The following is a 25,245-nucleotide window of genomic DNA, read 5'->3' as shown; positions in this document are numbered from 1 at the left end:
CAATACATACCTGGAGGCGGGAAGACGGTCAAACAGAAGAAACAGCTTGCAGCACCACAGCTCCCAGACGAGTCCTCTGTTGAGCATGCACGTCCAGCACATAGTGCTTCATAAAGGTATGTGGAGAGGACCAGGTGGCAGCCTTGCAAACATCCGTAAGGGAAACGCCTTTCAGGAACGCCACCGACGTCGCCATCGCTCTTGTAGAGTGTCTGCGAATAGGCCCAGGTAAAAGCTTCTTTGCCAACAAATAACACAGTTTAATAGTCTCAGTGAGCCATTTTGAAAGCCACTGAGACGAGATCCTGGAACCTAACTTCGGAGCAGCATAAGAAACAAAAGCTGCTGGTCCTTACGAAAACTCTTGGAGCGACTTAAATAAAACAATAAAGCACGCTTTACATCTAGAGCATGCAACCTACGTTCCTCATCCGAGGAAGGCGTAGGATGAAAAGTGGGCAACCAAACTTCTAAGTTGAGGTGGAACTGAGAAACCACCTTGGGGAGAAAATAAATATCAGGAGCTAACGACACTCCAGCCTCCTGAAAAACTAGATATGGGTAGTCACAACGCATACCCATGAGCTCCCATGCATGGCGTGCTGATGTGATGGCTACCAAAAAAGCAGTCTTCCACGATAGAAGCTGTAATGAACATGTGGCCATCGGCTCAAAAGTACGTCGAGTCAACCTGTCCAACACTAAAGTCAAATCCCACACCTGTGGGGGTGATCTCGATGGAGGATGAAGCCTAAGCAAACCCTTCAAAAAGCTCTTAGAATGAGGGTGTGCAAAAACAGAGTGCCCCTCAACTGGTTCATGGAACGCAGAAATTGCCGCAAAATAAACCTTGATGGAGGAGAAAACAAGGCCAGCATCCACCAGAGATAACAAAAACTCAAAAATTACCAACAATCCCACCCTTTGAGGTGAAACTGAGGAATCAACTAAGAACTGCAGAAACCTCCACCACTTCCTATCATAAGAAGCATGAGTAGAAAGTTTCCTGCTGTTCAAGAAAACATGTTGGACTCTGCTAGAGAACCCACATTGTCGATGAACCACGCTGTCAGCTTCAGGAGGGGCATGTTGTGATGGAATACATGACCGTCCTGAGCTGATAGAAGGTCCGGTTCCGCCAGAAAATGGTAGAAGGCCCCCCTCGCCAGTTGGAGCAGGATCGGGAACCAGTTTTGGCGAGGCCACCAGGGAGTCACCAGGATACAGCATGGTCTCTCTCTTGCGATCTTGTTGACCACCCTCGTCAGTAGTGGCAGAGGTGGGAACAGATAAAGGAACCAACCTTCCCACGGGAACAGCAGACCGTCCCCCAACGACTCTGGATCTGAGCCCCCTCTGGAGCAAAACAGAGGACACTTCCGGTTTTCGGATGTGGCAAAGACATCCACCTGAGGATACCCCTAGAACTGAAACACGGGTTGAAGGAAGCGCCACTGTAACTCCTACTCATGCGGGGAAGCCGCACCACTGCTGAGGGAGTCTGCTTGCAAGTTGAGGACCCCTGGGAGATGCGCTGCCTTCACAAAGATGTCGTGGTCCAGGCACTCCGACCACAGATCCAGCACCAGTGCACAAAGCCGTCAAGAGACTGTCCCTCCCTGCCTGTTGATGTAACACAGGGCAGTGGTATTGTCTGTTAGCAGAGCAACAATCTTCTCCGCCACTATGGGGCGGAAAGACCGAAGAGCAAAGTGAACTGCCAGCAGTTTCAAGTAATTTTTGTGGCAGTGAGTCAATTTCAAAGACCAAGGACCTCCCTCACACAGATCGTCCATGTGGGCCCCCCAACCCCATAAAAACGCATTTGCTGTGATAGTCAAAGCTGGTGCAGGTAGATGGAAGGGAGCTCCCTGACAAATGTTGTCCTTTGACTTCCACCACTGCAGTGTTTGAAGTGTCACAGGTGGAATTACAAACCTCTTTCGAGGTGAGTCCCTTAACGGGAGAAACTGATGAAGAAACCAAAGCTGTAGGCCTCTCATCCTCAGCTTTGCAAAGAGCAGCACGCTTGTAGTCGCCGCCATCAGCCCCAGCATCCGCTGCAGCTGCTGCGCCGTGCCCCACATTCGACTCTGCAGAAGTTCAACAAGGCTGATAATGTTCATTGCTCTCTGCTGAGACAGAAACGCGCAATGAAGGTTCGTATCCAGCAAAGCCCCTATGAACTGAACTGTCCTTGATGGAGTAAGGTGCGATTTCTCCAAATTGACCTGCAGACCCAAAGTGTCGAGAAGACGAAGATTGATGGCAATGTGGGATGAAAAACTCTCTTTCGAATCCGCCACAAAGAGCCAGTCATCGATGTATGGAAAGATGACTATCCCTTGAAGCCGGAGATGGGCAACCACAACGCTCATCATTTTCGTGAACACCTGAGGTGCAGTGGACAGACCGAACGGAAGGGCCTTGAACTGGAAGTGCTGAGAACCTACTGCAAACCGAAGGAAACGTCTGAACGCAGGATGGATGCTGACGTGGAAGTATGCATCCTTGAGGTCCAGCGTTGCCATCTAATCTCCTTGGTTGATGAGGGGCAGAATTGTTTGCAGAGTGGACATTCTGAACTTCTGGTACAAAATAAATTTGTTCAGATTCCAAAGATCCATGATTGGTCTTAGACCCCCATCCCGCTTGGGAACCAGGAAGTAACGAGAGTAGAAGCCTCCCGTCCTGGCCTCCATCGGGACCCTCTCTATGGCTTGTTTCTGTAAGAGGTTGCTCACCTCCGCCAGCAGAGGTGGGGAAGGGGGAGTGGTAATTACCATAGATTGGTTCAGAATCTGAGCGAAGTCTATTTTGTAGCCTTCCGCTACGATGGAAAGAGCCTGCCTGTCCGTAGTGATGGACTCCCAGGCCAACAGGAATGGGCGGAGGCGGATAGACGAAGGGGAAGAGGGGACGGTGACGCGTGCTGCCAGAAAGTTAAAGGCCCTGCTTTTGAGGGCGAGTGCCCTTGGACTTGCCGGTGGTCTGTGAAGCATAACGATTCCTGTTGTTCCCCCTGTATGGGGACCTACTCTCAGGCTGAGCAGAGCGAGGTCTCCACTGCTGTTCCGGGGAGAACTTTTGGTACGGCTTTTTTGCCCAAGGCATATGCCACTGTTTCTGTCTCACAGTTCTGGAAGATGCCGGTACGCCCAGGTTCCTGGAAGTTTTTATACTTTTATCCATTTCCTGGAGTGCATTGTCGGTGGTAGAGCTGAACAGGCCTTCACCCTCGAAGGGAAGATCTTCGACGAAGGCCCTGGTGTCCTGCTGGAGAGCCGTAGCTCTGAGCCAGGAGTGGTGGCAGAGGCAGATGGCAGAAGTGATGGTCCTCGCTGAGACGTTGACCATGTGCTTTGCTGCAGCCAGTTGTTGTTTGGCTACAACAAAGCCTTCCTTCTGCAACTTCTTTGCAGCCGACCTCTTCTCACTCAGAGAAGACACTGAGTATTGGTATCTCAGCAGAGAGCAGTATTCCCACACTGAGTATTGGTATCTAGCCATGCACGGAGCATAGTTAGATACCTTTACTCCCAGTGCCCCAGCAGAGTAGAACTTCCTCCCGACGTGGTTTAGCTTCTTTCCCTCCTTGTCTGGTGGAGAGGAGTGCGTCTTGCGGGCCTTTGACGAGGAGGAAACAACCACTGAGTTTGGCTTTGGGTGAGTGAAGAGGAACTCAGCCCCGTACTCTTGGACAAGGTACATATGGTCCAACCTCCTTGAAGACCTCGGAGTCCGACGATGAAGACTCTCTATGTAGAGATTGTTCTGAGACCACCGGAGTAGACTCTCTGACGGGCGACCGGATCAACACCGACGACCAAGGTTGGACTTCCTCCACCACCACGCCGCGTCTGTCAGGCGAGACAGCGATCGATGCCAAAGGATGCCGTCTAGAATGTTGAGACAGCTTGGACAGGTGGGATGCCTCGGACTGCTGGTCCCAGACTGCGAACTTGCGAGGAGGGTACCATTGGTACGGTGGGTAAGGATAAGGGTAAGGAGGCCACTGGCGCTGCTCCCATGGTGGAAGTGGTGGGAAGCGACGAGCTACTGTAGTCGGTTCCATCTCTCTCCGGCCTCTCGCCTGATCCATCGGTGCTGAAAGCTCCATCGGCGCCGACACCTCCACCTCCGAGACCGAATCGCTCTCACTGCGATGCCTGGACTCTGAAGAGTGGGAGCGCTGAGTCAGGTCGATCTCGTGCTCCGATGTCGATAGGCACAGCTGCGAAGCACTGCCTCTCGACACTGAAGGGCTATGATGCGGGGACGCCAAGGTCTTCCTCGGTGGAGCTGTCGATGTCGAAGCGTCATGCAAAGGCGAAGGGGTGCGGGATGGTCTCTTCTTCCACTTCTCCTTCAATTTCCCCTTCTTTGGCACGGATGATTGGGTCCCCGAATCATCCCAATGCTTTTTTACCGGGGTGTCCACTGACCCTTCAGAAGGCCGTTTCATGGAACGCCCGCGCTCGACAGGCATCTCAGTCCTGATTGGCGAAGTCTCAGTCGATGTGACCGTCGGGGCCGTGGCCTCACCCATCGGTACCGACGGGCCTGATGCCATCCTTTGAGGATGAAGTGCCGACTCGACCAAAGCCGCCGAAAGCCTCGCCGCTCCGTTCTTACAAATTTGTTTCGAAAAACTCAGACAGTGACCGCAAGAATCGACGTGATGTCCCTCGCCCAGACAGAGGAGACAGAGGGAATGGCCATGGGGGGGGGGCAATCTTCTTCCCACAGGAGTGGCACCTCTTAAAAAACCCCCAACGTCTTTCCATAGACACCCAGGAAAAAAATCCACCCAGGAAAGTCTCTGAGGGGGAAAAAAGGGGAAAAACCGAGCCCCGAAGGGCAAGTCCAACAATCTCTCTTTTTTTTTTTAAACAACACTAACTATCTAACAACTAACTAACTAACTACACTAAGAAAATAACAGGCTATATACAACAGGCAAAAAGCAATCCAAGATTACTTTACCGACCGGGGACACCAAAGGAGATCCTCTCTGCACAGCGGTCAGAAAGGAACTGGCTGGATCCTCGCGACGGCGAGCATGCGCACTGGGACGCCTGCGCATGCCCGTTGGTGCTGAGCGTGAAAAAATCCCGGGCTTTTTAGGTACTGATTCGGGGATCGGCACAGGCGCTCTATCCCATGAGTGTGAAGCACAGAGACCACGAAGAAGATGTTTAAAATATTTAAAAACACAACATTGATTAAACCTTCAGATGGAGCAGAAAACTTTGTTTGTCTACTCCAGAACCGCTAATTTTTGGAGGGGTGTTGAAAGACCTGAGTCAGATTGAGGTGACGAGAGTGGAGGTCCTATAACTGATAGACAAATTAGAAACTGATAAGTCACCATACCTGGATGGCATACATCCAAGAGTTCTGAAAGAACTCAAAGGTGAACTTTGACAAAAATATGTAATCTTTCATTGAAATCTGCCTCCATTCCTGAGGACTGGAAGGTAGCAAATGTCACCCGCTTCTTTAAAAAGGGTTCCAGAGGAGATTCGGGATATTACAGGCCAGTCAGTCTGACTTCAATTCCAGGAAAGTTGGTGGAAATCATTATCAAAGAGAGAATGAGTGGGCACATTGATGAACAGAAGTTACTGAGGAAAACTCAGCATGGGTTCTGTAAGAGAAGATCTTGTCTCACTAACCTGTTAGAGTTCTTTGAGAGGGTGAACAAACATGTGGACAGAGGGAACCCAATAGATGCTGTTTACCTTGACTTCCAGAAAGCTTTTGATAAAGTTCCTCATCAAAGTCTCCTTAGTAAGCTCTAGAGTCATGGGGTAAAAGGACAAGTCCTCTTGTGGCTCAAAAACTGGCTAATTAATAGGAAATAGAGAGTGAGTATAAATGGGCAATTTTCTCAGTGAAGGATAAGTTCCGGGGTGTCACAGGGCTCAGTACTGGGTCCCATGCTTTTTAACTTGTTCATTAATGATTTGGAGTTCGGAGCAAGCAATGAAGTGGCTAAGTTTGTGGACTACACTAAATTGTTCAGGATGGTGAGAACCAGAGAGGATTGCAAGACAAGCCAAAGGGATCTGTCGAGGCTGGGCAAATGGGCATCAATGGTGCCAATGAGGTTCAATGTGGCCAAGTGCAAAGTAATGCACATTAGGGCCAAAAATCCTAACTATGAATACAAGTTGATGTGGTGTGAACTGGCAGAGACTGACCAAGAGAGAGATCTTGGGGTTGTGGTAGATAGCTCACTGAAAATGTCGAGACAGTGTGCAATTGCAATAAAAAAGGCCAATGCTATGCTGGGAGTTATTAGGAAGGGAACTGAAAACAAATCAGACAGTATCATAATGCCCCTGTATAATTTGAAGGTACAGCCTCATTTGGAATATTGTGTACACTTCTGGTCACTGCAACCTCAAAAATGATATTATAGCAGGGGTGGCCAACGGTAGCTCTCCAAATGTTTTTTTGTCTACAACTCCCATCAGCCCGAGCCATTGGCCATGCTGGCTGGGGCTGATGGGAGTTGTAGGCAAAAAAAATCAACTGTTGGCCACCCCTGTATTATAAATTGGAAAAAGTTCAGAAAAGGGCAACTAGAATGATTAAAGGGTCGGAACACTTTCCCTATGAAGAAAGGTTAAAATGCTTGGGGCTCTTTAGCTGGAGAAATGTTGACTGAAGGGTGACATGACAGAGGTTTACAAGATTATGCATGGGATAGAGCAGGTAGAGAAAGAAGCACTTTTCTCCCTTTCTCACAATATGAGAACTCGTGGACATTCAATGAAATTGCTGAGCAATCAGGTTAGAACGGATAAAAGGAAGTACTTCTTCACCTAAAGGGTGATTAACACATGGAATTCATTGCCACGGGAGGTGGTGGTGGCTACAAGCATAGACATCTTCAAGAGGGGATTGGATAAGCATATGGAGCAGAAGTCCATCAGTGGCTATTAGCCACAGCTTATTGTTTGAACTGTCTGGGGCAGTGATGCTCTGTATTCTCGGTCCTGGGGAGGAGGGCTTCTAGTGTCCTGGCCCCACTGGTAGACCTCCTGATGGCACTTGGGGTTTTTTTGGCCACTGTGTGACCTCTGTGTTGGAATGGATGGGCCACTGGCCTGATCCAACATGGCTTCTCTTATGTTCTTAAAATCTGCAGATAAGACTCCTTCCGTGCAGTCTCCCTCAGGGGTCAATCTTGTAAAAAGGAAGGATATGCCCAAGAAGGAATGCACAACTGTCAACTTAACATTTTCAATAGACAATTTAAGTGGTCTAAAAATCTCAGAAGCTAAAAATGTATAATTAGTTCTGCCTTCACTGATGTGTCCACATAGTATAATTATTCAGGTATAGGGGAGGTATTTGTGAATTTCCTGCACTGTGCAGGGGTTTGCACTAGATGACCCTGGGAGTCACTTCCAACTCTATGATTCTTTTGGTGTTTGACAAAAATAAATTTATTTTGACAAATGATTCATTTTGATAAATTTTCTAAGTAATCCTTCTCTTTTGGGGAAGAGTATTAACACTGACGTGCATGGGAATGTGAAAGCCCCCTCCCCCATTTTCTTGGAGTGCAATTTATTTTAATACGTCCTTTGTTGTTCAAGTATAGTGAATAAAACACAGTTATAGTGAAATTGTGAAATCTGTTTTCATAAATTTAATATAACAAATATAATACCTAAACAATTATTTATATTGCCAATATGCCTTGCCTACCTTAGACAGTGCTTCATCATGTACAACTGTGTTGGTTGTTAATAATACAAGAACAGTCTGGAGTAGCTTGAGTTCTTCAAGATTATTTTCCATCAGTTGCCATAGCATATTTATAACATTTCCAGCTGCAGCCTTGGAAAAAAGTATGTGATATGGTTGTAAAAGTGGGTGCCAGTCATACAAGAATGTTAAATTTATATTTTAAGAAAATAAGAATCAACTTCATATACTTTTAAAAATAATATGATATGCCAGGTGTTTTCATACTTTTTGTTAGTATCTTAAGACACTGTTAACAGCCAGAAGTTGGTTCTAGTACACAAATTACAGTACACTCAGATAAATTATTTTTTAAGTACTTTAAAGTAGGAACTTTTTATAATTTGGTTTGAATTTATATGTAAATTAAAGCATTTCTCTTTAAATAATTAGATAAAATTAATTACATTACATAAAGTCTTTCTATAAATATTGCATTAACAATTCTTTTCTCAAGGTATACAAACAAATGGTTTCTTCATCATATTATTCAGCTAGTCTCCTTTTTAAATCATGTCCTCACTTCATAGCGTGTTTAAACTACAAAACTAATTGTCTTTGTGCTGGACACACTGTATATAACCTAGGACACGCTGTAATTACAGGGTTTTTTCCACTGACTATTTGGCTCCTTCCATAACCTATGCCACAATACATGTGTTTAATTTCATATCGGCATGTTGCTCCCTTCCTCTTCATGCAGACATCCCCATTCAGTTTTGAAACCAAGTAAGGTTTCTGTTGTGCCTATACAATACTATGCAAAGCAACTAAACCAAGAGAGAACAATTGGTCAAAAGTCAACTCTCAGGATCCATAGCAGAAAGTCATCAATCTCAGCACCACATTCCGTGCACTACACTATACTGGCTACCAGAATGCTAACAAATAGCTCTGAAGCTTGAAACTGAAGGGGAATATTCACACAAAAGGAGAAGAGCAGGAAGGAGCAGGTTCCAGTTGTTTAAGCATGGTAGGTTGCCCCTTTATCTAGGCATGCCAGGCTCCAGGTCAGGCCTAGAGATCTCCCAGAATTACAGACCACAGAGTTCAGTTCCCCCGGAGAAAACTGGAACTTCGGAGGGTGGCTTCTATGGCATTATACCCTACTGAGATCTCTGTCCTCATCAGGCTCCATCCTCAAATCTCTAGGAGTTTCCCTATCTGGATTTGGCAACCCTGTCTTCCATCTGCCTCTAGTAGCTGGGGGTGGGGTGGGGGATCTGCCAATGCTATCTGTATCTAACCCAGGTAGTCTGGGTTAAATACAGGCTATGCCATCTCTTGAGTTATTTTTTGATTGTTAATCATCAAGCATAACAACAATACCTCTTGAAGTTTTTAAAGGAATATTAGTTACATAAAGGGACTTTTGCAATCTTATGCTTTTAACAACATAATGCATGATCACAAACCTCACAAAAGTATTAGCTAAGAATTGTTAAAGAATAACAAATTCTTGAAAAACCATTTACCTTCCTCTTTTACATTTATTCCAGGCAGTTTATGCCCCATTTGGTGAATTGTAAAACCACCAATTTTCTTGGTTCTGAACCGCCCTGCAATAGGCTACCCAGTGATTTAAGTAGTGACTTAAAATTCAAAACAGGATATCAGAAGTACATTATTGAACTTAAAATGTTGATAGCAACTCTACATAAATCTTGGTTAAAGTTGTAAATTGTTCAGCTATGTAGAGCGTTAACTATCCCAATCTTACCTCTGAAACAACTTCATGAGACATGAGTCTCTGTATAGCTGCTAAACATAGCTGAGTTATCTTTGGTTCCTTTGTTCCACAGCCCATTAGAAAAGGCTGCACCACCTCTGAGCTGTTCTCCTTCAAGGCTTTTAAACAGAAAAAAAATATCAGTAGTTTACAGAATTTACTAATAAAGATAATGTTTCTTCAATCTTGACACAGTCACTACAATGCTATGTACAATATATGCATTAAAACATTCAAAGCTGAAATAGATTCCATCTCATCACTTTTACTTAAATTTTACATAAACTCATATTTTGAAGAAGTCAAGAGAGAGTAAAAAAAGCCAGAGTCATTTTAATCTCTTTTTGCCTGCTTGTTAGTGCGGCATTTTTTCTTCTGACTATCTCATTGTCCCAGACCCTCCTTGCCACCTTGTTCAAATGAACTCAGAAAGGAAATGGAAAGAAGCAGAAGGTAAATGGATGGGATGAGTTCATTTGAACAAGGTGGCAAGGACTTCAAGCAATGATAAAGATTTCCCAGTAGGATCTTGGAGAGCTGCTGCCTTCCAGAGTAGACTACAATGAGCAAGATGGCCCAATGGCCATATGTTTCTGGGGTTAGAATCCAGGGATTATTGAACAGGACATCTGGTTCCCTGTGCCTCCTATTCTTTGAAACCTCTTAAATGTACTTGTTTCAACATAGGTTCATTCTACCACCACTACAGAAGCAGAAAGTTAAAATGACAGGTTCCAATCCCCTTCTACTGTACCTTCTAGCATTTTTTTGCCATCAATCAGGAGTAATTAACAACCTCCACCTACATAAAACCCACCATGACTTAAAAAAAAATCACATTCAGAAGTGGAATCTTCTGATTAAGAAACATGTACAAACAAAATGGGAGAGCTAAAAAATCATTACTCACTTGTAAACTATTGCTATAGGCCAAACTATCACACAGATTAAATAACTGGGACTAACATTTGGTCAAACATTGTTATTGGGCAATAATGGAGACAGTTTCAAAAGAATTAAAAAATAAATACATAAACAGTGAAAAATATTATCCTTGTGTAATACAAGAGAAATAGGTAGGGTTGTCAATCCCCAGTTCGGGAAAGGGGATCCCCCAGTTTGGAGGTTCTCTCCCTGCTTCAGGGGTAGCGGAAAGGGGGGTGGGGTGGGAGGGAAATATCTGCTGGGCACTCCATCCCTATGGAGACCAATTCCCATAGAGTATAATGGAGAATTGATCTGTGGGTATCTGGGACTCTGCGGGGAGGCTGTTTTCTGAGGTAGAGGCACCAAATTTTAAGCATAGCATCCAGTGCCTCTCCTCAAAATTGGGCCAGGGGGTCCAATTCTATGAGTCTTAAAAGAAGGTGCCCCTATGCTTTATTATTTCCAAATGGAAAGAAGGCATTTAAAAGGTGTGCAGATGAGATGAGATGGCCAGAACTCCCTCTGGAGTTCAATCGTGCTTGTCACAACCTTGCTTCTGGCTCCACCCCCAAAGTCTCCTGGCTCCACCCCCAAAGTCCCCAGATATTTCTTGAGTCAGATCTGTAAACCCTAGAAGTAGGTATGTCTTCTTCCCACCCAGAGAAAGGCTACTGCACTTGATGCCCAGCCTCTCATTTAAATGAGGTTGCTACCGGAATGGCGCAGCTATGCAAGATTATTATACCAAGGTAGGGTTGCCAAATCTGATGCAGGAAATATCTGGGGACTTTGCGGGTGGAGTCAGGAGCAAGGTTGTGACAAAGATGACTGAACTCCAAAGGGAGTTATGGCCATCATGTTAAAAGGGGCCATGCTCCTTTTAAATGCCTTCTTTTCATTGGAAATAATGGAGGACGGTGGCACCTTCTTTGGGGGCTCATAGAAATGGATCTCTGGTTCAATATTTTTGAAACCTGAGGTGGTAGTGGTTTAGGATAGGAACCAGATGCTATGCGGAAAATTTGGTGCCTCTACCATAAAAAACAGCCCCTCCCTCAGAGCCCCAGATACTCACAGATTGATTCTCCATTATGTTTATGTTTAATTTGATTTATACCCCACCCTCCCTGCCAAGGAGGGCTCAGGGCAGCTTACATCAGATCAAAGAACAATGATCACAATCATAAAATAAATAAAATCATTAAATAATATATATTAAAAACAGTATACAGTTGGTGCTAGATTAGATGCTACTCATTCTCAAGATGACAGTTGTTCCAGGATTCTTCCAGGATTCTTCTACAGTCAACTGAAGGCTTGTCGGAAGAGAACGGTCTTACAGGCCTTGCAGAACTGAGCGATGTCCTGCAAGGCCCTAACCTCTTCCAGCAATTGGTTCCACCAAGAGGGGACTGCCACTGAAAAGGCCCGATCCCTGGTGGTTAACAGTCTCACCTCCTTCAGCCCGGGTATCACTAGGAGATGTTGGGATCCAGATCTCAGCACTTTCTGGGGAACGTGTAGGGACAGACGGTCCCTCAGGTAAATAGGTCCTCGGCCATATAGGGCTTTAAAGGTAATAACCAGCACTTTGTAACGAATCCGGTACACTACTGGTAGCTAGTGCAATTCCTGCAGTGCTGGCTGTATGTGCTCCCACTTGGGCCGCCCCAGTAGCAGTCTAGCAGCCGTGTTCTGCACTAGCCGAAGTTTCTGGGTTTGCGACAAAGGTAGCCCCAAGTAGAGGGCATTACAGTAGTCCAGTCTCGTGGTGTGCTTAGCGGGGGTGTCAATTTCATTTGTTATATTTATCTTACATAAATGGAACTTTATCAGGCCATGTTTATCATAAAATATTATGCCAGGTAATGGAGATAAAAGGACACAGACAAACACAATTAAAGATGCAGTGTAGCACTAGGCTGACACACCCATATTGTCTGGAGTGGGCAGCAAACCCTTTCCCCAGGCAGCTCTCACGGTCAATTCTTTGAGCCAGCCTAGGACCCAGGGGAAAACATGAAATGGCTGGGTATTGCAAGCTCCCCCCTCCCCCAGTCTACTCAGAGTGGCTATGGCTCTCCAGAGACTCAGGTTGAAATCTTTCCAATAATAAGTCACAACTTGGTCTTTTTACTGGAAATGCAAGGGATAGAAGTTAGGACTCTGCATGACAAGCAGAGGCTCTTCAACTGAGCCATGGCCTAAATCTCTCTCGGCTTGGCTTCGCGAACGAAGATTTAAGAAGGGTGCAATAGTCCACGTTTGCTGCAGGCTCGCTGGTGGCTGACAAGACCAATGTGGGACAGGCAGGTCCGGCCACAGCGGCTGCAGGGAAAAGTCTGATTTAGGGTTGGTCCTGTAGCAGTGCGATTCTTCCTCAATCTCCTTTTGTCCTCAAGACCAGCTATGCGTGTGTTCTCAAAGGAAGAGACAGCCTGGTGGATGGTGTGTCTCCATGCTTTGCGATCTGAGGCTAGGTCAGACCACTGGTGATGGTTGATGTGACAGGTGCTAAGGGATTTCTTCAAGGAGTCCTTGTACCTCTTCTTTGGTGCCCCTCTATTTCGATGGCTGGTGGAGAGTTCGCCATACAGGGCAATCTTGGGAAGGCGGTGGTTTTCCATCCTAGAAATATGCCCTGCCCAGCGCAGCTGCGTCTTCAACAGCAGTGCCTCGATGCTGGTAACCTCTGCCCGCTTGATTAAACAAACACTACCCCAAGAAGAATGGAGGCACAAGGGATTATTGATAACCCAGAACTCTAGCAGACCCACCTGGCTTCTGCCTTTAGCTCAATCAACACAAGAGAAAAGCTTCCACCGAGATGCACAACATTTACAAGCAAGCCCTCTCTCCCCTCAGCCAGCAAACTTCAGCAAATAACTATAGCAGACTCACGTGGACACAGGAGAAGCCAGCAAAGATGAGGAAAGTTCAGCAGCCCCACTCTCTGCACACACACAGGTGGCTTGGAAGGGCGAGAACAGGCAGGGGCAGGGCGGGAGAGAGAAGAGAGCCGCAGCTAGCCCCAGGGCTAGGGGTTCTGCCGCCCAGGCAGAACCCTGCATCCTCACCCCCCCCCCCAGACTCTAATTTCATGCACTGAGAGCACAGCACGATGACGTCACCCAGAAGAGATGTCATTGCGACGGTGGGCTTTGTGCAAATGTTCTTTCTTGGCTCTGATCACTCAGAGCTGAGAAAAAATGCTCAGCCTGCCCCTTGCCCAGCCCTCTCCCACTTCACATGGAGCTGGGCTGGGGTTGCCCACATCCTTCTTTCTTCGCTCCAAGCAATCAGTTCCTCAAAGTGAAGCAAGAATGATGCAGGCGGCCCCTGCCCAGCTCCCTCTGAAACGGGAGAAGGCTGGGCAAGGGGCGGGCTGAGAACACTTGGCCTGTCCTTGCCCAGCCCTCTTCCACTTCAGAGGGAGCTGGGCAGGGGTTACACCCTTCTTTCTTCACTTCAAACAATTGGAGTGAAGAAAGAACAACACAGAGTATCACGGTTGGTGCAAGCAGGGAGAGGGTGCCTACCCCTGCCTCAAGGTGGTGCCCTAGGCAGCCACCTATCTCACCTACTCACATGTACTGGCCCTGGCCACAGCCCAGATTAAAGCCCTAGGCAGATCAATTCTGGCCCACAGGCCATAGTTTGACACCCCTTTCCTAGGAGACCAGTCTCCATAGGGTATAATGGAGTGCCCAGTGGGCATTCAACCCCCCCCCCCTTGCTTTATGTTAACCCTTAAGCAGGGAGTGCCTCCAAATCAGGAGATCCTCTGCCCCAAAAATGAGGGATTGGCAACCCTTTAAAATCAGTGCAGCAACTACATGGGCTATGGACATCTGGCATGCTGACTAAGCATGCATAGTTGCTCTGAAAGGGTAGCAACACAGGTTTAAATGAAATACAGGATACGTTATTTTGCCTTGCCAGCATTTCTTTGAAATCAAGCCACAAACAACTACTTTCACTTAGTGAAAATAATAAGATTTTAAAGCAAATCACCTATCAAATTTGCATATTACAATACTTGAGCCTAGAAGGCATTGTTGAATTTGTTAATGTATGAAATAGGTTATACTTTTTGAAATTAAAATAATTTTTATTATCCCAATAAGTGCCTCCCCACTGCATTCACTCAGAAGCTTTGCAACACCACCAACAGATACATTTTGTTAGTTTAATCTATAGTAAGCATTTAACACAAACAATTTTCTTCATTTGGTTTACACTAACACAATTGTGTTAAGGTAGCTTGAAAAATCAGATATGCTTTTCAACATCAGCCTTCCTTGCCTGGGCCTAATACATAAAAGCTTATATTCTGATTAAGTTGATTAAATTTAAAACAGTGCCAACCACTTCCATTATCAGCAACACTATTCTAACAGGTCCCCAAACATATTTTTGTCTGAAGAAACTTGGGATCTCAGAGTATTTTTTAACTTTCCCACAATAGTTAAATAAACACCATAAGGGGAGATTGTCTGTTGTTTCTGAACAGCATAGCAAATCCATGAGCTTCATGACTTGACAGGGTCAGACCTCAGTGAATAAAATCCAACAAATTCTGTTAAATCATTGGTAGACTGACCTCAATCTTACTTGGTCTATTTAATTTTTTACAGATGTACTGTCCCCAAAGAAAGACTATATGCTCAGGAACTTCCAATAGTTAAGGCATAACTGAGACATGCCCCTCTTGCTTAAGAATAAAGACTTGCCTTACTAGATCAGACCAAGAGGCACTTAATTCAAGCTTTCTTTGTAAGAATCCCAGCAATCAACAGTTGAATGACTGCTGACTAGTTGAAAATCCAGCAGACTAGTCTACCTTCCACCCATTGTTGTACTATACCATAAATTACATGTATGTTACTGAATAAACAAATTAGTTGTGGGTTTCTGGATCATAATACAGCATAGTGCTCAGTTCTGAACTAACAGCCCACACTTAAAATATAGCCATTACCATAGACTTTAAGTAGAGGGTTTATACAAAGTTGTCAGGGTCCGAAAAATTAGCCTTGTTTGAAAACCATCACCACCTTTCACCTCTCCTTACTACACAACTCACTTGTGCACTGGCACCCAGCTTGCCCTGGCTTCCTCTTCCCCCTGTCGCACAGCTGACTGGGGTACTCCCACCTGCCTGTCAGAGATACATTTAGTAGCACTGGTCTCCAATTAAAGAGGAACACTAGAAAGCCAATCAGACTTACCTAAATTAGCACACTTCCTCTGAATCCTAATTATGCCACTGTCATTCACTACTGATAAAACTGGGCAACAGTTGTTTTATAAAATGCTTGAATATCTCAAGACTAGCTAGCACACAGATTGGGGCAGTTGTAAGGCTTATCCAGCACAATTTTAGTTCAACCTGGTCTTCAAAAATATTAAAATTGCTCTAGTTCTTCAAAAGGGAAAAGCCTTTTTGATTAGTTGACTTAGTTTGAGAGTTTGGAGGTTTAGCTGACATTACCTGCATAGCTTTCCCACTTATGTCAGCAATCATGACAGCAATAAAAACAAAAGAAAAATGAAACATATAAAGTAGAAGTGATAAAGAGAAAATATCTTAGGGCAATGGCTAATATGTTTTGTTTTACAACATTAGTAGATCTCAAAACATCTACACCCCCAATCTGATAAATCAAAAGGCTTAAGCTTCTAGAAATTGCTTTGCCAGCAGTGCTTTCAACCAACACTGCACATCACATTTCAAAGACAGAAAATTATCAAATAATTACGCCACAATAGATATCAAATTCACTGTAAAAATCTGGTTGTACTAATAATTTCAGACAACAGATGCAAACCAGTAGTCGCTAATACCTTAGATCTTACTTGGAGAGAGGGAAGATCCTATCCTTCCTTATATCATCTGACCACAAAGTCTGATCAAGGTAGCGCAACCTTTGGCTCCTTAATCACCAATAGAACTACTCAAACATGTCTTTGTCTTGTTTATAATGGATTTGAATAGCTTGCTGTTTTTATTGCAAAGCAGGGGCATAAACTACGGGGTGGGGGGGAAAGTGGGGCACAAGCCCTCAGGATTTCTCAGAGAAGACAATGCCCCCCCACTGCCTGGTAATATCATGAATCTGCTTGGGCTGTCAGGTTCTCAAGGTCAGTCAGTCCTGTGTGTCTTTGTAGCAATTTAACAAGTTCCTAGGAGGCACAGGGATAGTTTTGTTTGTTTTTGTAGAGATAAGAGGGGGAGGAGACTTTCAGTAGATAATACCAGTCTGTGAGGAAACAAGAGACAGAAAGGATGGAAAGATCAATCCAATTAGTAATTAGGAAGCCTTAGTAGCTGGACAGAAGAATGTACGTATTTCTTGCCGCCTGCAACACTAATACTGATGTAAGTACAATTAGATTTGAGTCCAATTGTACCTTAGAAACCAACAAGATTTGGGGGTATAAGCTTTCAAGAGTCAAAGCTCCCTTCATTGGTATATGGTAAAGGGAGTACTGACTCTCAAAATTCTATATTTGCAGACCATCTTGGTTACCCGCTGAAACTATCTGATGTAAGTAATGGATCAAGAGTTAAGGTTTGCTTTAGATGAGTTATTAATAATTGCATTATTCCTGTGTCCTGGTGGCCCTGCCTTAGAGAAAGAAATGACCCCATTGCAATTAGATTTTTAGCTTTGGGTGTGAGGGAGTGTTACCAAGGACCCCTTTCCTATCTAGATGTGTGCTTTTTGCCCTGATTACATCTTGGCTAAATTTGTTTTGGCAGCTATGGTAGGAGCTAGCAATGATTTGCTTTGGAGAAGGTGAGGTCAGGCTATGCTTATGAGTGGCCAAAACTATGGGCAGGAGACTGATTCACTGATGGGGGATCTGCATGCCTACCCACTGTCACAGGGGCTTGCAAAACCAGACACCCACCTTGGTCTATCAAGGTAAGTTCATCAGCAAATGCTAGTCTTTCTCAGTACAAAATCTATCAAGCAGCCAGGTGAGCTGATTACCTTTTGCTGAGCCTGCCTGAATTTTTCCTAGTCTACCAGCCTGCTCCAGGCATGGGGAAGTCTCGGCCTTGCCAGCCCTTCTGTCCACCCTGCCTGGATAAAATTTCTTTTTGTCACCTTTCTGGGAAGCCCCTCCCCCCTAATTTAGTCAGAGTCAGAAAATCCATATATTCTCATCCTGGATTTACCCTGAATCTTATGTCTTTGAAATTATTTTGCGCAGGATCCCGTAATTATCACTGCTCTGACATTCAAAACTGTGCGCTCTTAGACTCTCCACTTGCACACAGGCTGCCAACACTGCTTTCTTGGGACTCTGGGACATTTACTCACCCAGAGCTCGCCCTAGAGCACGTGGTGCTCCAGGCAGACTCACGGCCTGCTGTTCCTCTCTGCACTGCCACCCTGCAGTGCACACCCCACCGCCCCACGTGGCGGACAAGTGACAGGGAGGAAGCAGGGTGGATGAGCTACAGAGGAGGGAAAGGGCGGGTGGGTGGAGGAAGGGGACAGACGGCAGGGAGGAAGAAGGGCGGGTGAGCTACAGAGGAGGGGCAGGGGTGGTTGGAGGAAAAGGACAGACGGCAGGGAGGCGGCGGAGTGGGCAAGCTGTGGAGGAGGGGAAGGGACGGGTGGGTGGAGGAAGAGGACAGATGGCAGGGAGGAGGCGGGGCGGGTGAGCTACTGAGGGGGGAAAGGGACAGGCAGGTAGAGGGAGAGGACGAACAACAGGGAAGAGGCGGGCCAAGTGAGCTACAGAGGAGGAGAAGGGGCGGGCGGGCAGAGGAAGAGGATGGTGGGCAAGCTACTGAAGGGTGTAGGAGTGGGCAGTCAGAGGAAAAGGACAGATGGCAGGGAAGAGGCAGGGTGGGCAAGCTACTGAGGGGGGGGGCAGAGGAAGAGGACAGACGGCAGGGAGGAGGTGGGGTGGGCGAGCTATGTATGAGGAGAAGGGGTGGGCAGGCAGAGGAAGAGGACGGTGGGCAAGCTACTGGGGAGGCAGGGGCAGTTGGCGGGGCAGGCAAGCTACAAAGGAGGGGAAGGGGTGGGCGGGCAAAGGAAGAGGGAAAGTAGGGATTTGTCTAGGGCATGAAGAGGGGTAGAGGGCCAATTTGGTGCCCCCCGCCCTGCTGGAGCCCTAGGCAAATACCTAATTTGCCTAGTGGGCGAGCTGGCCCTGTACTCACCACATAAAAGCAACCCTCCACTGCCTTACCTTATTTTTTTCCTTAGGATCTTTGGAAGTTCTGTCTAAAGCCCCTACTCTCAGCCTGTGGATCATCAAAACAGACAATGTACTATAAGTTAAGATAACTCTGGAATCCTGGGACTTACAACTTTAGCGGAAAAAGAAATGGAGGGGATGGGGATTTTTTTTTATTAACCATGTGTGCTGGAACAGGGAGTAGAGGATATTTCTCTCTTTAGCAGTGTGGGGGAGAGGGGAGAGAAGAGGCCTGTGGTTTAAATGTTTGCAGGTGATTTTGGTATTCTGAGACTTGCAACTTAAAAAAAAAAGAAATGGAATATATAATTAGCCCCTTTTTGTCTCTGTGAGGGGGGAGGAGATAAAGTTAGTTCAACAAATACAAAAAGTGAGATAATTCTGCTGTCCTGGATCCTATTTCAACCAAAAAAATGCTCCTGTATTTTCAGGCCAGAGTATCTTAGAAGCCAGTATTTACAATGGATTGAGACAAATTTGGGGATTTGTACTGAGTATCCAGTATGTGAGTGGTTTAGTTGTTAGAGTATTGGTCTGAGATTGGAAAGACCAGACTTCAGATCCCCACTTAGCCTCAAAGCATACGTTACATACTACATGACCTTGGGCCAGTCACACAGCCTAGGAGAAGAGAAGGAAGTATTTCCTTTCACACATGAATGAAATATTTACTCAAACTGTCTCAGTGAAAGAGTTCATGTCATCTTTCCCCTCCTCTTACAGAGTCTTCTGTCTTTGACTGAGATTCAGACTTCTACAAGTAAATATATATATTTAAAACCACATGATTAATTGTGGATGGCATATGGTTTTTTGAAATGGATTTTGCTTCAAAAATTAAAACAGGGAAGAGTGAATATGCAAATTCCATAGTGGTTTTATTTTATTGGAGCTAGGCTAAATTCTGGGGAACCAGTTCTCAACTGTGGGGGGTAGGAGTGCTACTCCCTGGAGAGTGTAATATCCTGTTTGTGCAACTGATAAGGATGGATGCTTCAGCAGCAGAATAACAGCATGTATGTAGGATTTGTTGATTTTCCACAGAAATGACAGCACTCCATATAAAATAAAGACAGGATAAAGAAACGAACCCCTTCAAAATCCACCCAAATTCTGAAACATGTTTCTAGCATATAGTTGGTAAATGATGGCAGTTTTTTTTTAAAGAAGAAGGCATTATGTCATTACACTATTTCATAACTGTGCAACCCCTTTCATCCTACCTTCCACTTATAAAAAATAAAAACATTAATTGAAAAAGTCTTTCCCATTCCTTCATCCCTTTTTCTTGGGATCCTTCTCTGATTGCTGGCATTGCACTAAATTGCCTTTTCAGCATTTATCAGGCAAGTGGCTGCCATTTTTCTTTTAAGATGACACTCCACACAGAAGTCTTGCATCAATGAACATCCACGCTGCACTTACAAGTTGCCCTTCCATCAATTAATAATTTAAATGGGAGTAGTGAACAATGGCGTTGGGAGGGGGGGCGGGCGGGGCGGTCCGCCCCAGGTCCGTGGGGTCCCCGCATTGCCAAGGGGGCCCCCAAACAATAGCCATGTTGCTGCGCTGCAAGGGGGAGCGCGCGCGCACGGCGGGGCTCCTCGTTCCCTTCCCTTCCCCCTCTCCCCTTTTTTCCCCCTCTCTCTCATGTAATCGGCTGAAAGCGCGGGAAAGGCGCGTCGCTTTTTCTCCACCCCCCTCCCTCGTTCCCTCGCCTCAGAGGCGAGAGCAAGTCTCTTTTCTGACCTCTTGAGGCCGGTTCTTTGCGGGAAAGAAGGCCGGCGTTGGCGCGCCTTTTCAGCCGAGGGGAGGCGCCAGTCCGAGGAGAGCCATGCGCGGGCCTGTGCTCCGACTTGGGCATGTCTGCAGAAGCGGCAGCCAGACAGCAGCTGCCGCTATCCTCCGTGGGGCCAGGTAAGAGGGCATGGGATAGCGTCGTGGCTGGTTTCTGCCCTTTTCCAGTCCCTGCCGCTGTCAAGGGCGCTTGCAAGTTGGAGCCAGGGCCCATCATTAGGGAAAGGGATTCTTCAAATGTTCCCTCCCCTGGGCGGAAACCTTGTCGCTTGGACATGTCCGGGCAAGCTGGGAACAGTCTAAAGTATTCTGCATTTGCCTCCAAGATGTCACTTGAGCATATGTGATGCTCTTCACATACAGCATAAGCCTTGTTATTAATGGCCTGACTTTAAACTGCCTACCAGCTATGAATGGCTCTGCTCAGCTATATATGGCTTTGCTCACTGTGCTGGATTCCTCGTCTGATAAAGTGTGCTTAAGAGCACACGAAAGCTTACGTTCTAAATAAGAATTGGTTGGTCTTAAAGGTGCAACTTGACTCCTGCTTTGTTTAAAATGCTCGGAACACTTGGGCGCCTGACTTAAAGGAATTTTGTCAACTCCTGATAATGTATCTGAGGAAGTGTGCATACACCCAGAATGTAAGGAAGTGTGCATACACCCAGAATTAAACTTTCTTTAGCCTTAAAGGTGCCTCTGGACTCAAACTTCCTACTATTGCTTCTAAAGCTTATACCCCAAATTACACACACACACACACACACAAGTTCTTTGATACATTGCTTCATGACTAGACATACCGTTCACCAGTGGAACCAGAAACTTGCATCTTTCCCCCCTCTAAATGTGACTTTGGAACCTTCTTTCCTAACAATTAGAAATCCAATTTTCACGAAGGAGAAAAATAGCTTAGAGTCCCCTTCTTCTCATTTTCAATATGCTAACCATCTGGGGCTGTGGTGACTAATTTTGAATGGATTTAGAAATATCCTAGTGTGTGGATCCCCAAAGAATTCTTTGAGCCTCTCCAAAGCAATGGTATTTTTATCCCCCCCCCCCCCGAAAGGACAGCATTTAAATTAAAATTCCAACATTGGCGACAATGTGCCTTTTCACATTGGATAGCTTTGTGTCATTGTGAAACTGAATTAGCAATTCAGTCTCAAAATGGAGGGCCTGTAAGTTGTCCGAGGGAGGGCAGGGTTGGGATCTGGAGTAGAGACAGTCTTCTGTGGGCTGAGAATGCATTAGACATATTTCAAGAGGACTGCATCCTGGCAACTTTGCTGTATGTATTTAGCATGTTTTTACTTACATCGAATTGCTCTTTCATTTGGATAAGAGGCCAAGGTCTGGCTCTGCTGGTGGACTTTCTGATGGCACCTGGGTTTTGGCCACTGTGTGACACAGAGTGTTGGACCAGATGGGCCATTGGCCTGAACCAACATGGATTCTCTTACATTCTTATGTCTGAGGCAGTGGTGCCGGGTATTCTTGGTGCTTGGGGGGCAAGAGTGGGAGGGCTTCTGGAGTTCTGGCCCCACTGGTGGACCTCCTGATGGCACCTGGGTTTTTTGGCCACTCTGTGATACAGTGTGTTGAACTGTGTTGAACTGGATGGGCCATTGGCCTGATCCAACATGGCTTCTCTTATGTTCTTAGGTCTGAGGCAGTGATGCTCCATATTCTTGGTGCTTGGAGGGGCACAGTGGGAGGGCTTCTAGTGTACTGGCTCCTCTGATGGACCTCCTGATGGCACCTGGGTTTTGGCCACTGTGTGACACAGAGTGTTGGACCAGATGGGTCATTGGCCTGATCCAATGTAGCTTCTGTTATGTTCTTATGTCTAGGGCAGTGATGCTCTGCATTCTTAGAGCTTGGGGGGCAACAGTGGTCGGGGGAGGCTTCTGGAGTTCTGGCCCTGCTTGTGGTAGACTTCCTGATAACCCCTGGGCTTTGCCCACTGTGTGGCACAGAGTGTTGAACTGGATGGGCCGTTGGTCCGTTGGTCTGATCCAACATGGCTTCTGTTACGTTGTTATGTCTAGGGCAGTGATGCTCTGCATTTTTAGTGCTTGGGGGGCAACAGTGTGGGGGAGCTTCTGGAGCTCTGGCCCAACTGGAGGACCTTTTGATGGCACCTTTTTGGCCACTGTATGACACAGAGTGTGTTAGACTGGATGAGCCACTGGTCTGACTCAACATGGCTTCTCTTATGCTCTTAGGGACACTGACTTGAAATGTACAGACACCAGTCACCTAGCTCTTGTAAGCAAGGGTTTTTTTATACAGAGAAAATGTCATGCATTACCAGAGCTTTTTGAGTAGAAAAAGCCCAGCAGGAACTCATCTGCATATTAGGCCACACCTCCTGACATCACTATTGTTTTTGCAGGGCATTTTTGGTAGAAGAAGCCCAGCAGGAAGTCATTTGCATATGAGACCACACCCCCTGACACCAAGCTAGTAAGCAGTGGGGTGCCGCAGGGCTCAGTACTGGGTCCCATGCTCTTTAACTTGTTCATAAATGATTTGGAGTTGGGAGTGAGCAGTGAAGTGGCCAAGTCTGCAGATGACGCTAAATTGTTCAGGGTGGTGAGAACCAGAGAGGATTGTGAGGCACTCCAAAGGGATCTGTTGAGGCTGGGTGAGTGGGCAGATGAGGTTCAGTGTGGCCAAGTGCAAACTGCAAAGCAATGCACATTGGGGCCAAGAATCCCAGCTACAAATACAAGTTGATGGGTTGTGAACGGCAGAGACTGACCAAGAGAAAGATCTTGGGGTCATGGTAGATAACTCACTGAAAATGTCAAGACAGTGTGCGTTTGCAATAAAAAAGGCCAACGCCATGCTGGGAATTATTAGGAAGGGAATTGAAAACAAATCAACCAGTATCATAAACCCCTGTATAAATTGATGGTGCAGTCTCATTTGGAATACTGTGTGCAATTCTGGTCACCGCACCTCAAAAAGGATATTATAGCATTGGAAAAAGTCCAGAAAAGGGCAACTAGAATGATTAAAGGGCTGGAACACTTTCCCTATGAAGAAAGGTTGAAACTCTTGGGACTCTTTAGCTTGGAGAAACGTCAACTGCGGGGTGACATGATATAGGTTTACAAGATAATGCATGGGATGGAGAAAGTAGAGAAAGAAGTACTTTTCTCCCTTTCTCACAATACAAGAACTTGTGGGCATTCAATGAAATTGCTGAGCAGTCAGGTTAAACCGGATAAAAGGAAGTACTTCTTCACCCAAAGGGTGGAATAGATAAAGAACTGCTTTTAACAAATAGCTGACTGGCTTATTCTTACTTATGGGACATCCAGGGATCCCTGGAAAGATCTGATAGTAGCAACTAGCATAAAGGCAAGGGAAATCCTAGCTTGGGAGAAAATCTAAGTGATTAGACGTTCCATGGGGACCTCCTTATAGCTTTGCTTGTTGAAAACCACATCAGTATGCCTGTTTTTGTTTTCCTTGTTTTTCTTGTAAGCTTGCTTAATATAGAAGTCCCACAAGTTCAGGGCACAAGGGGAACAGCTGGGCCAGCAGGCTGCTTGTGGCATTTCCCCCTGTCACATGGTGTGGTGGGGTAATCAGGTTATCAATCACATGACCTAGATCGCACCAGCAGTGCCATCTTGGGGGGGGTGCCGCCACTTCCTGTTTCCCCCCCACATGTGGTGGCCATTTTGGGGAAGTTACATCACTTCCTGTTTCCAGCAGGGCTCCCTCGCAAGTGGTGGCCATCTTGCGGAAGTGACATCACCGGAAGTGACATCATATCCTGTTTCTGGCGGCGTGCACACACATAGGGGGGCCCACATAAATCTTGGGCCCCGGGCCCCCAAAGCCCTAGCTACGCCCCTGGTAGTGAAATTCCACAATTTATGCATACATACTAAATTTTCAGATCAGTGAAGGTAGGGCTTATGAACATTTGTTAATTTTTGACAAAATGTAATATAGTCAAAAGAAAAACTGAAGGTATGCTTTGGAGCTTCATAAGTCAAACATTCAGGACCATTGAGACAATTTTTTAAAAGTTCTATGACTCAGCTTGCTTTGCACTAGAGAATTAATACATTTTAATCTTTTAAAGCTATAAATTAGACCAGTGCACTGTGTACTATTCATAAGTGAGAAAATGGTTGCAACATCAACACTTGTGTTTTCAGTGTAAATTTAATACATTTCTTCCCTCTAAAGCAATATGTGATAATTCATCAGTCTTTACTTCAAAGAACTCAGCATAAAATATACTTCCAGGCTTCATTCTTTTTGCAAATAATTACCTGCCAAGATTTCAGTATTTCGTGCAGCTATTGTTTTAACTTTTATTATTCCCGATTCAGCAGCCTGTAAAAAAGAGACAATATTATGTCAAAAACTAATGCTTAGGTTGAATAATATAAAAATAATTATTTCAATTTAATCAAATGAAGCAATTTTAAACTGTGTGTGTGATTTTTTTTCTTTCCATGGTTGTGGAAATCACTTCCACCAGAAGCAGAATCTAATGGCTTAGTTTCTTTAGATCACTGCCATGATCCAAAGAGTGAATGTGACTATGCATGTGTGCGCACACCCCCCCCCCCCAAATGATTTGCAAAGTTTCTCATTCATTGTATCCCTTGGTATCTCCAGAAGCAGAATCTAATGGCTTAGTTTCTTTAGATCACTGCCATGATCCAAAGAGTGAATGTGACTATGCATGTGTGTGCACACCCCCCCCCCCCCAATGATTTGCAAAGTTTCTCATTCATTGTATCCCTTGGTATCTTCAGATTTAATTT

The 25,245-nt window shown here is 45.6% G+C and overlaps 1 protein-coding gene across 2 annotated transcripts in view; it reads right to left on the bottom strand.

Annotated features, from left to right (window-relative positions):
• The window catches only part of MON2 (MON2 homolog, regulator of endosome-to-Golgi trafficking), a 131,345-nt gene that overhangs the window by 77,010 nt on the left and 29,090 nt on the right, over positions 1-25,245 (bottom strand). For both annotated transcript variants that reach the window (XM_060244981.1, XM_060244982.1), the window contains exons 2-4: positions 24,745-24,808; positions 9,485-9,612; positions 7,726-7,857 (exon numbers count right to left, since the gene is read on the bottom strand). In XM_060244981.1, coding sequence (XP_060100964.1) covers positions 7,726-7,857; positions 9,485-9,612; positions 24,745-24,808 — 324 coding nt within the window. The remainder of the gene's footprint in view (positions 1-7,725; positions 7,858-9,484; positions 9,613-24,744; positions 24,809-25,245) is intronic.

The sequence above is a fragment of the Heteronotia binoei genome, chromosome 8 (genome assembly GCF_032191835.1).
Source record: "Heteronotia binoei isolate CCM8104 ecotype False Entrance Well chromosome 8, APGP_CSIRO_Hbin_v1, whole genome shotgun sequence".
NCBI lineage: Eukaryota > Metazoa > Chordata > Lepidosauria > Squamata > Gekkonidae > Heteronotia > Heteronotia binoei.
The sequence above is the reverse complement of the archived record's forward strand: the minus strand, read 5'-3'. Positions and strand labels throughout refer to the sequence as shown.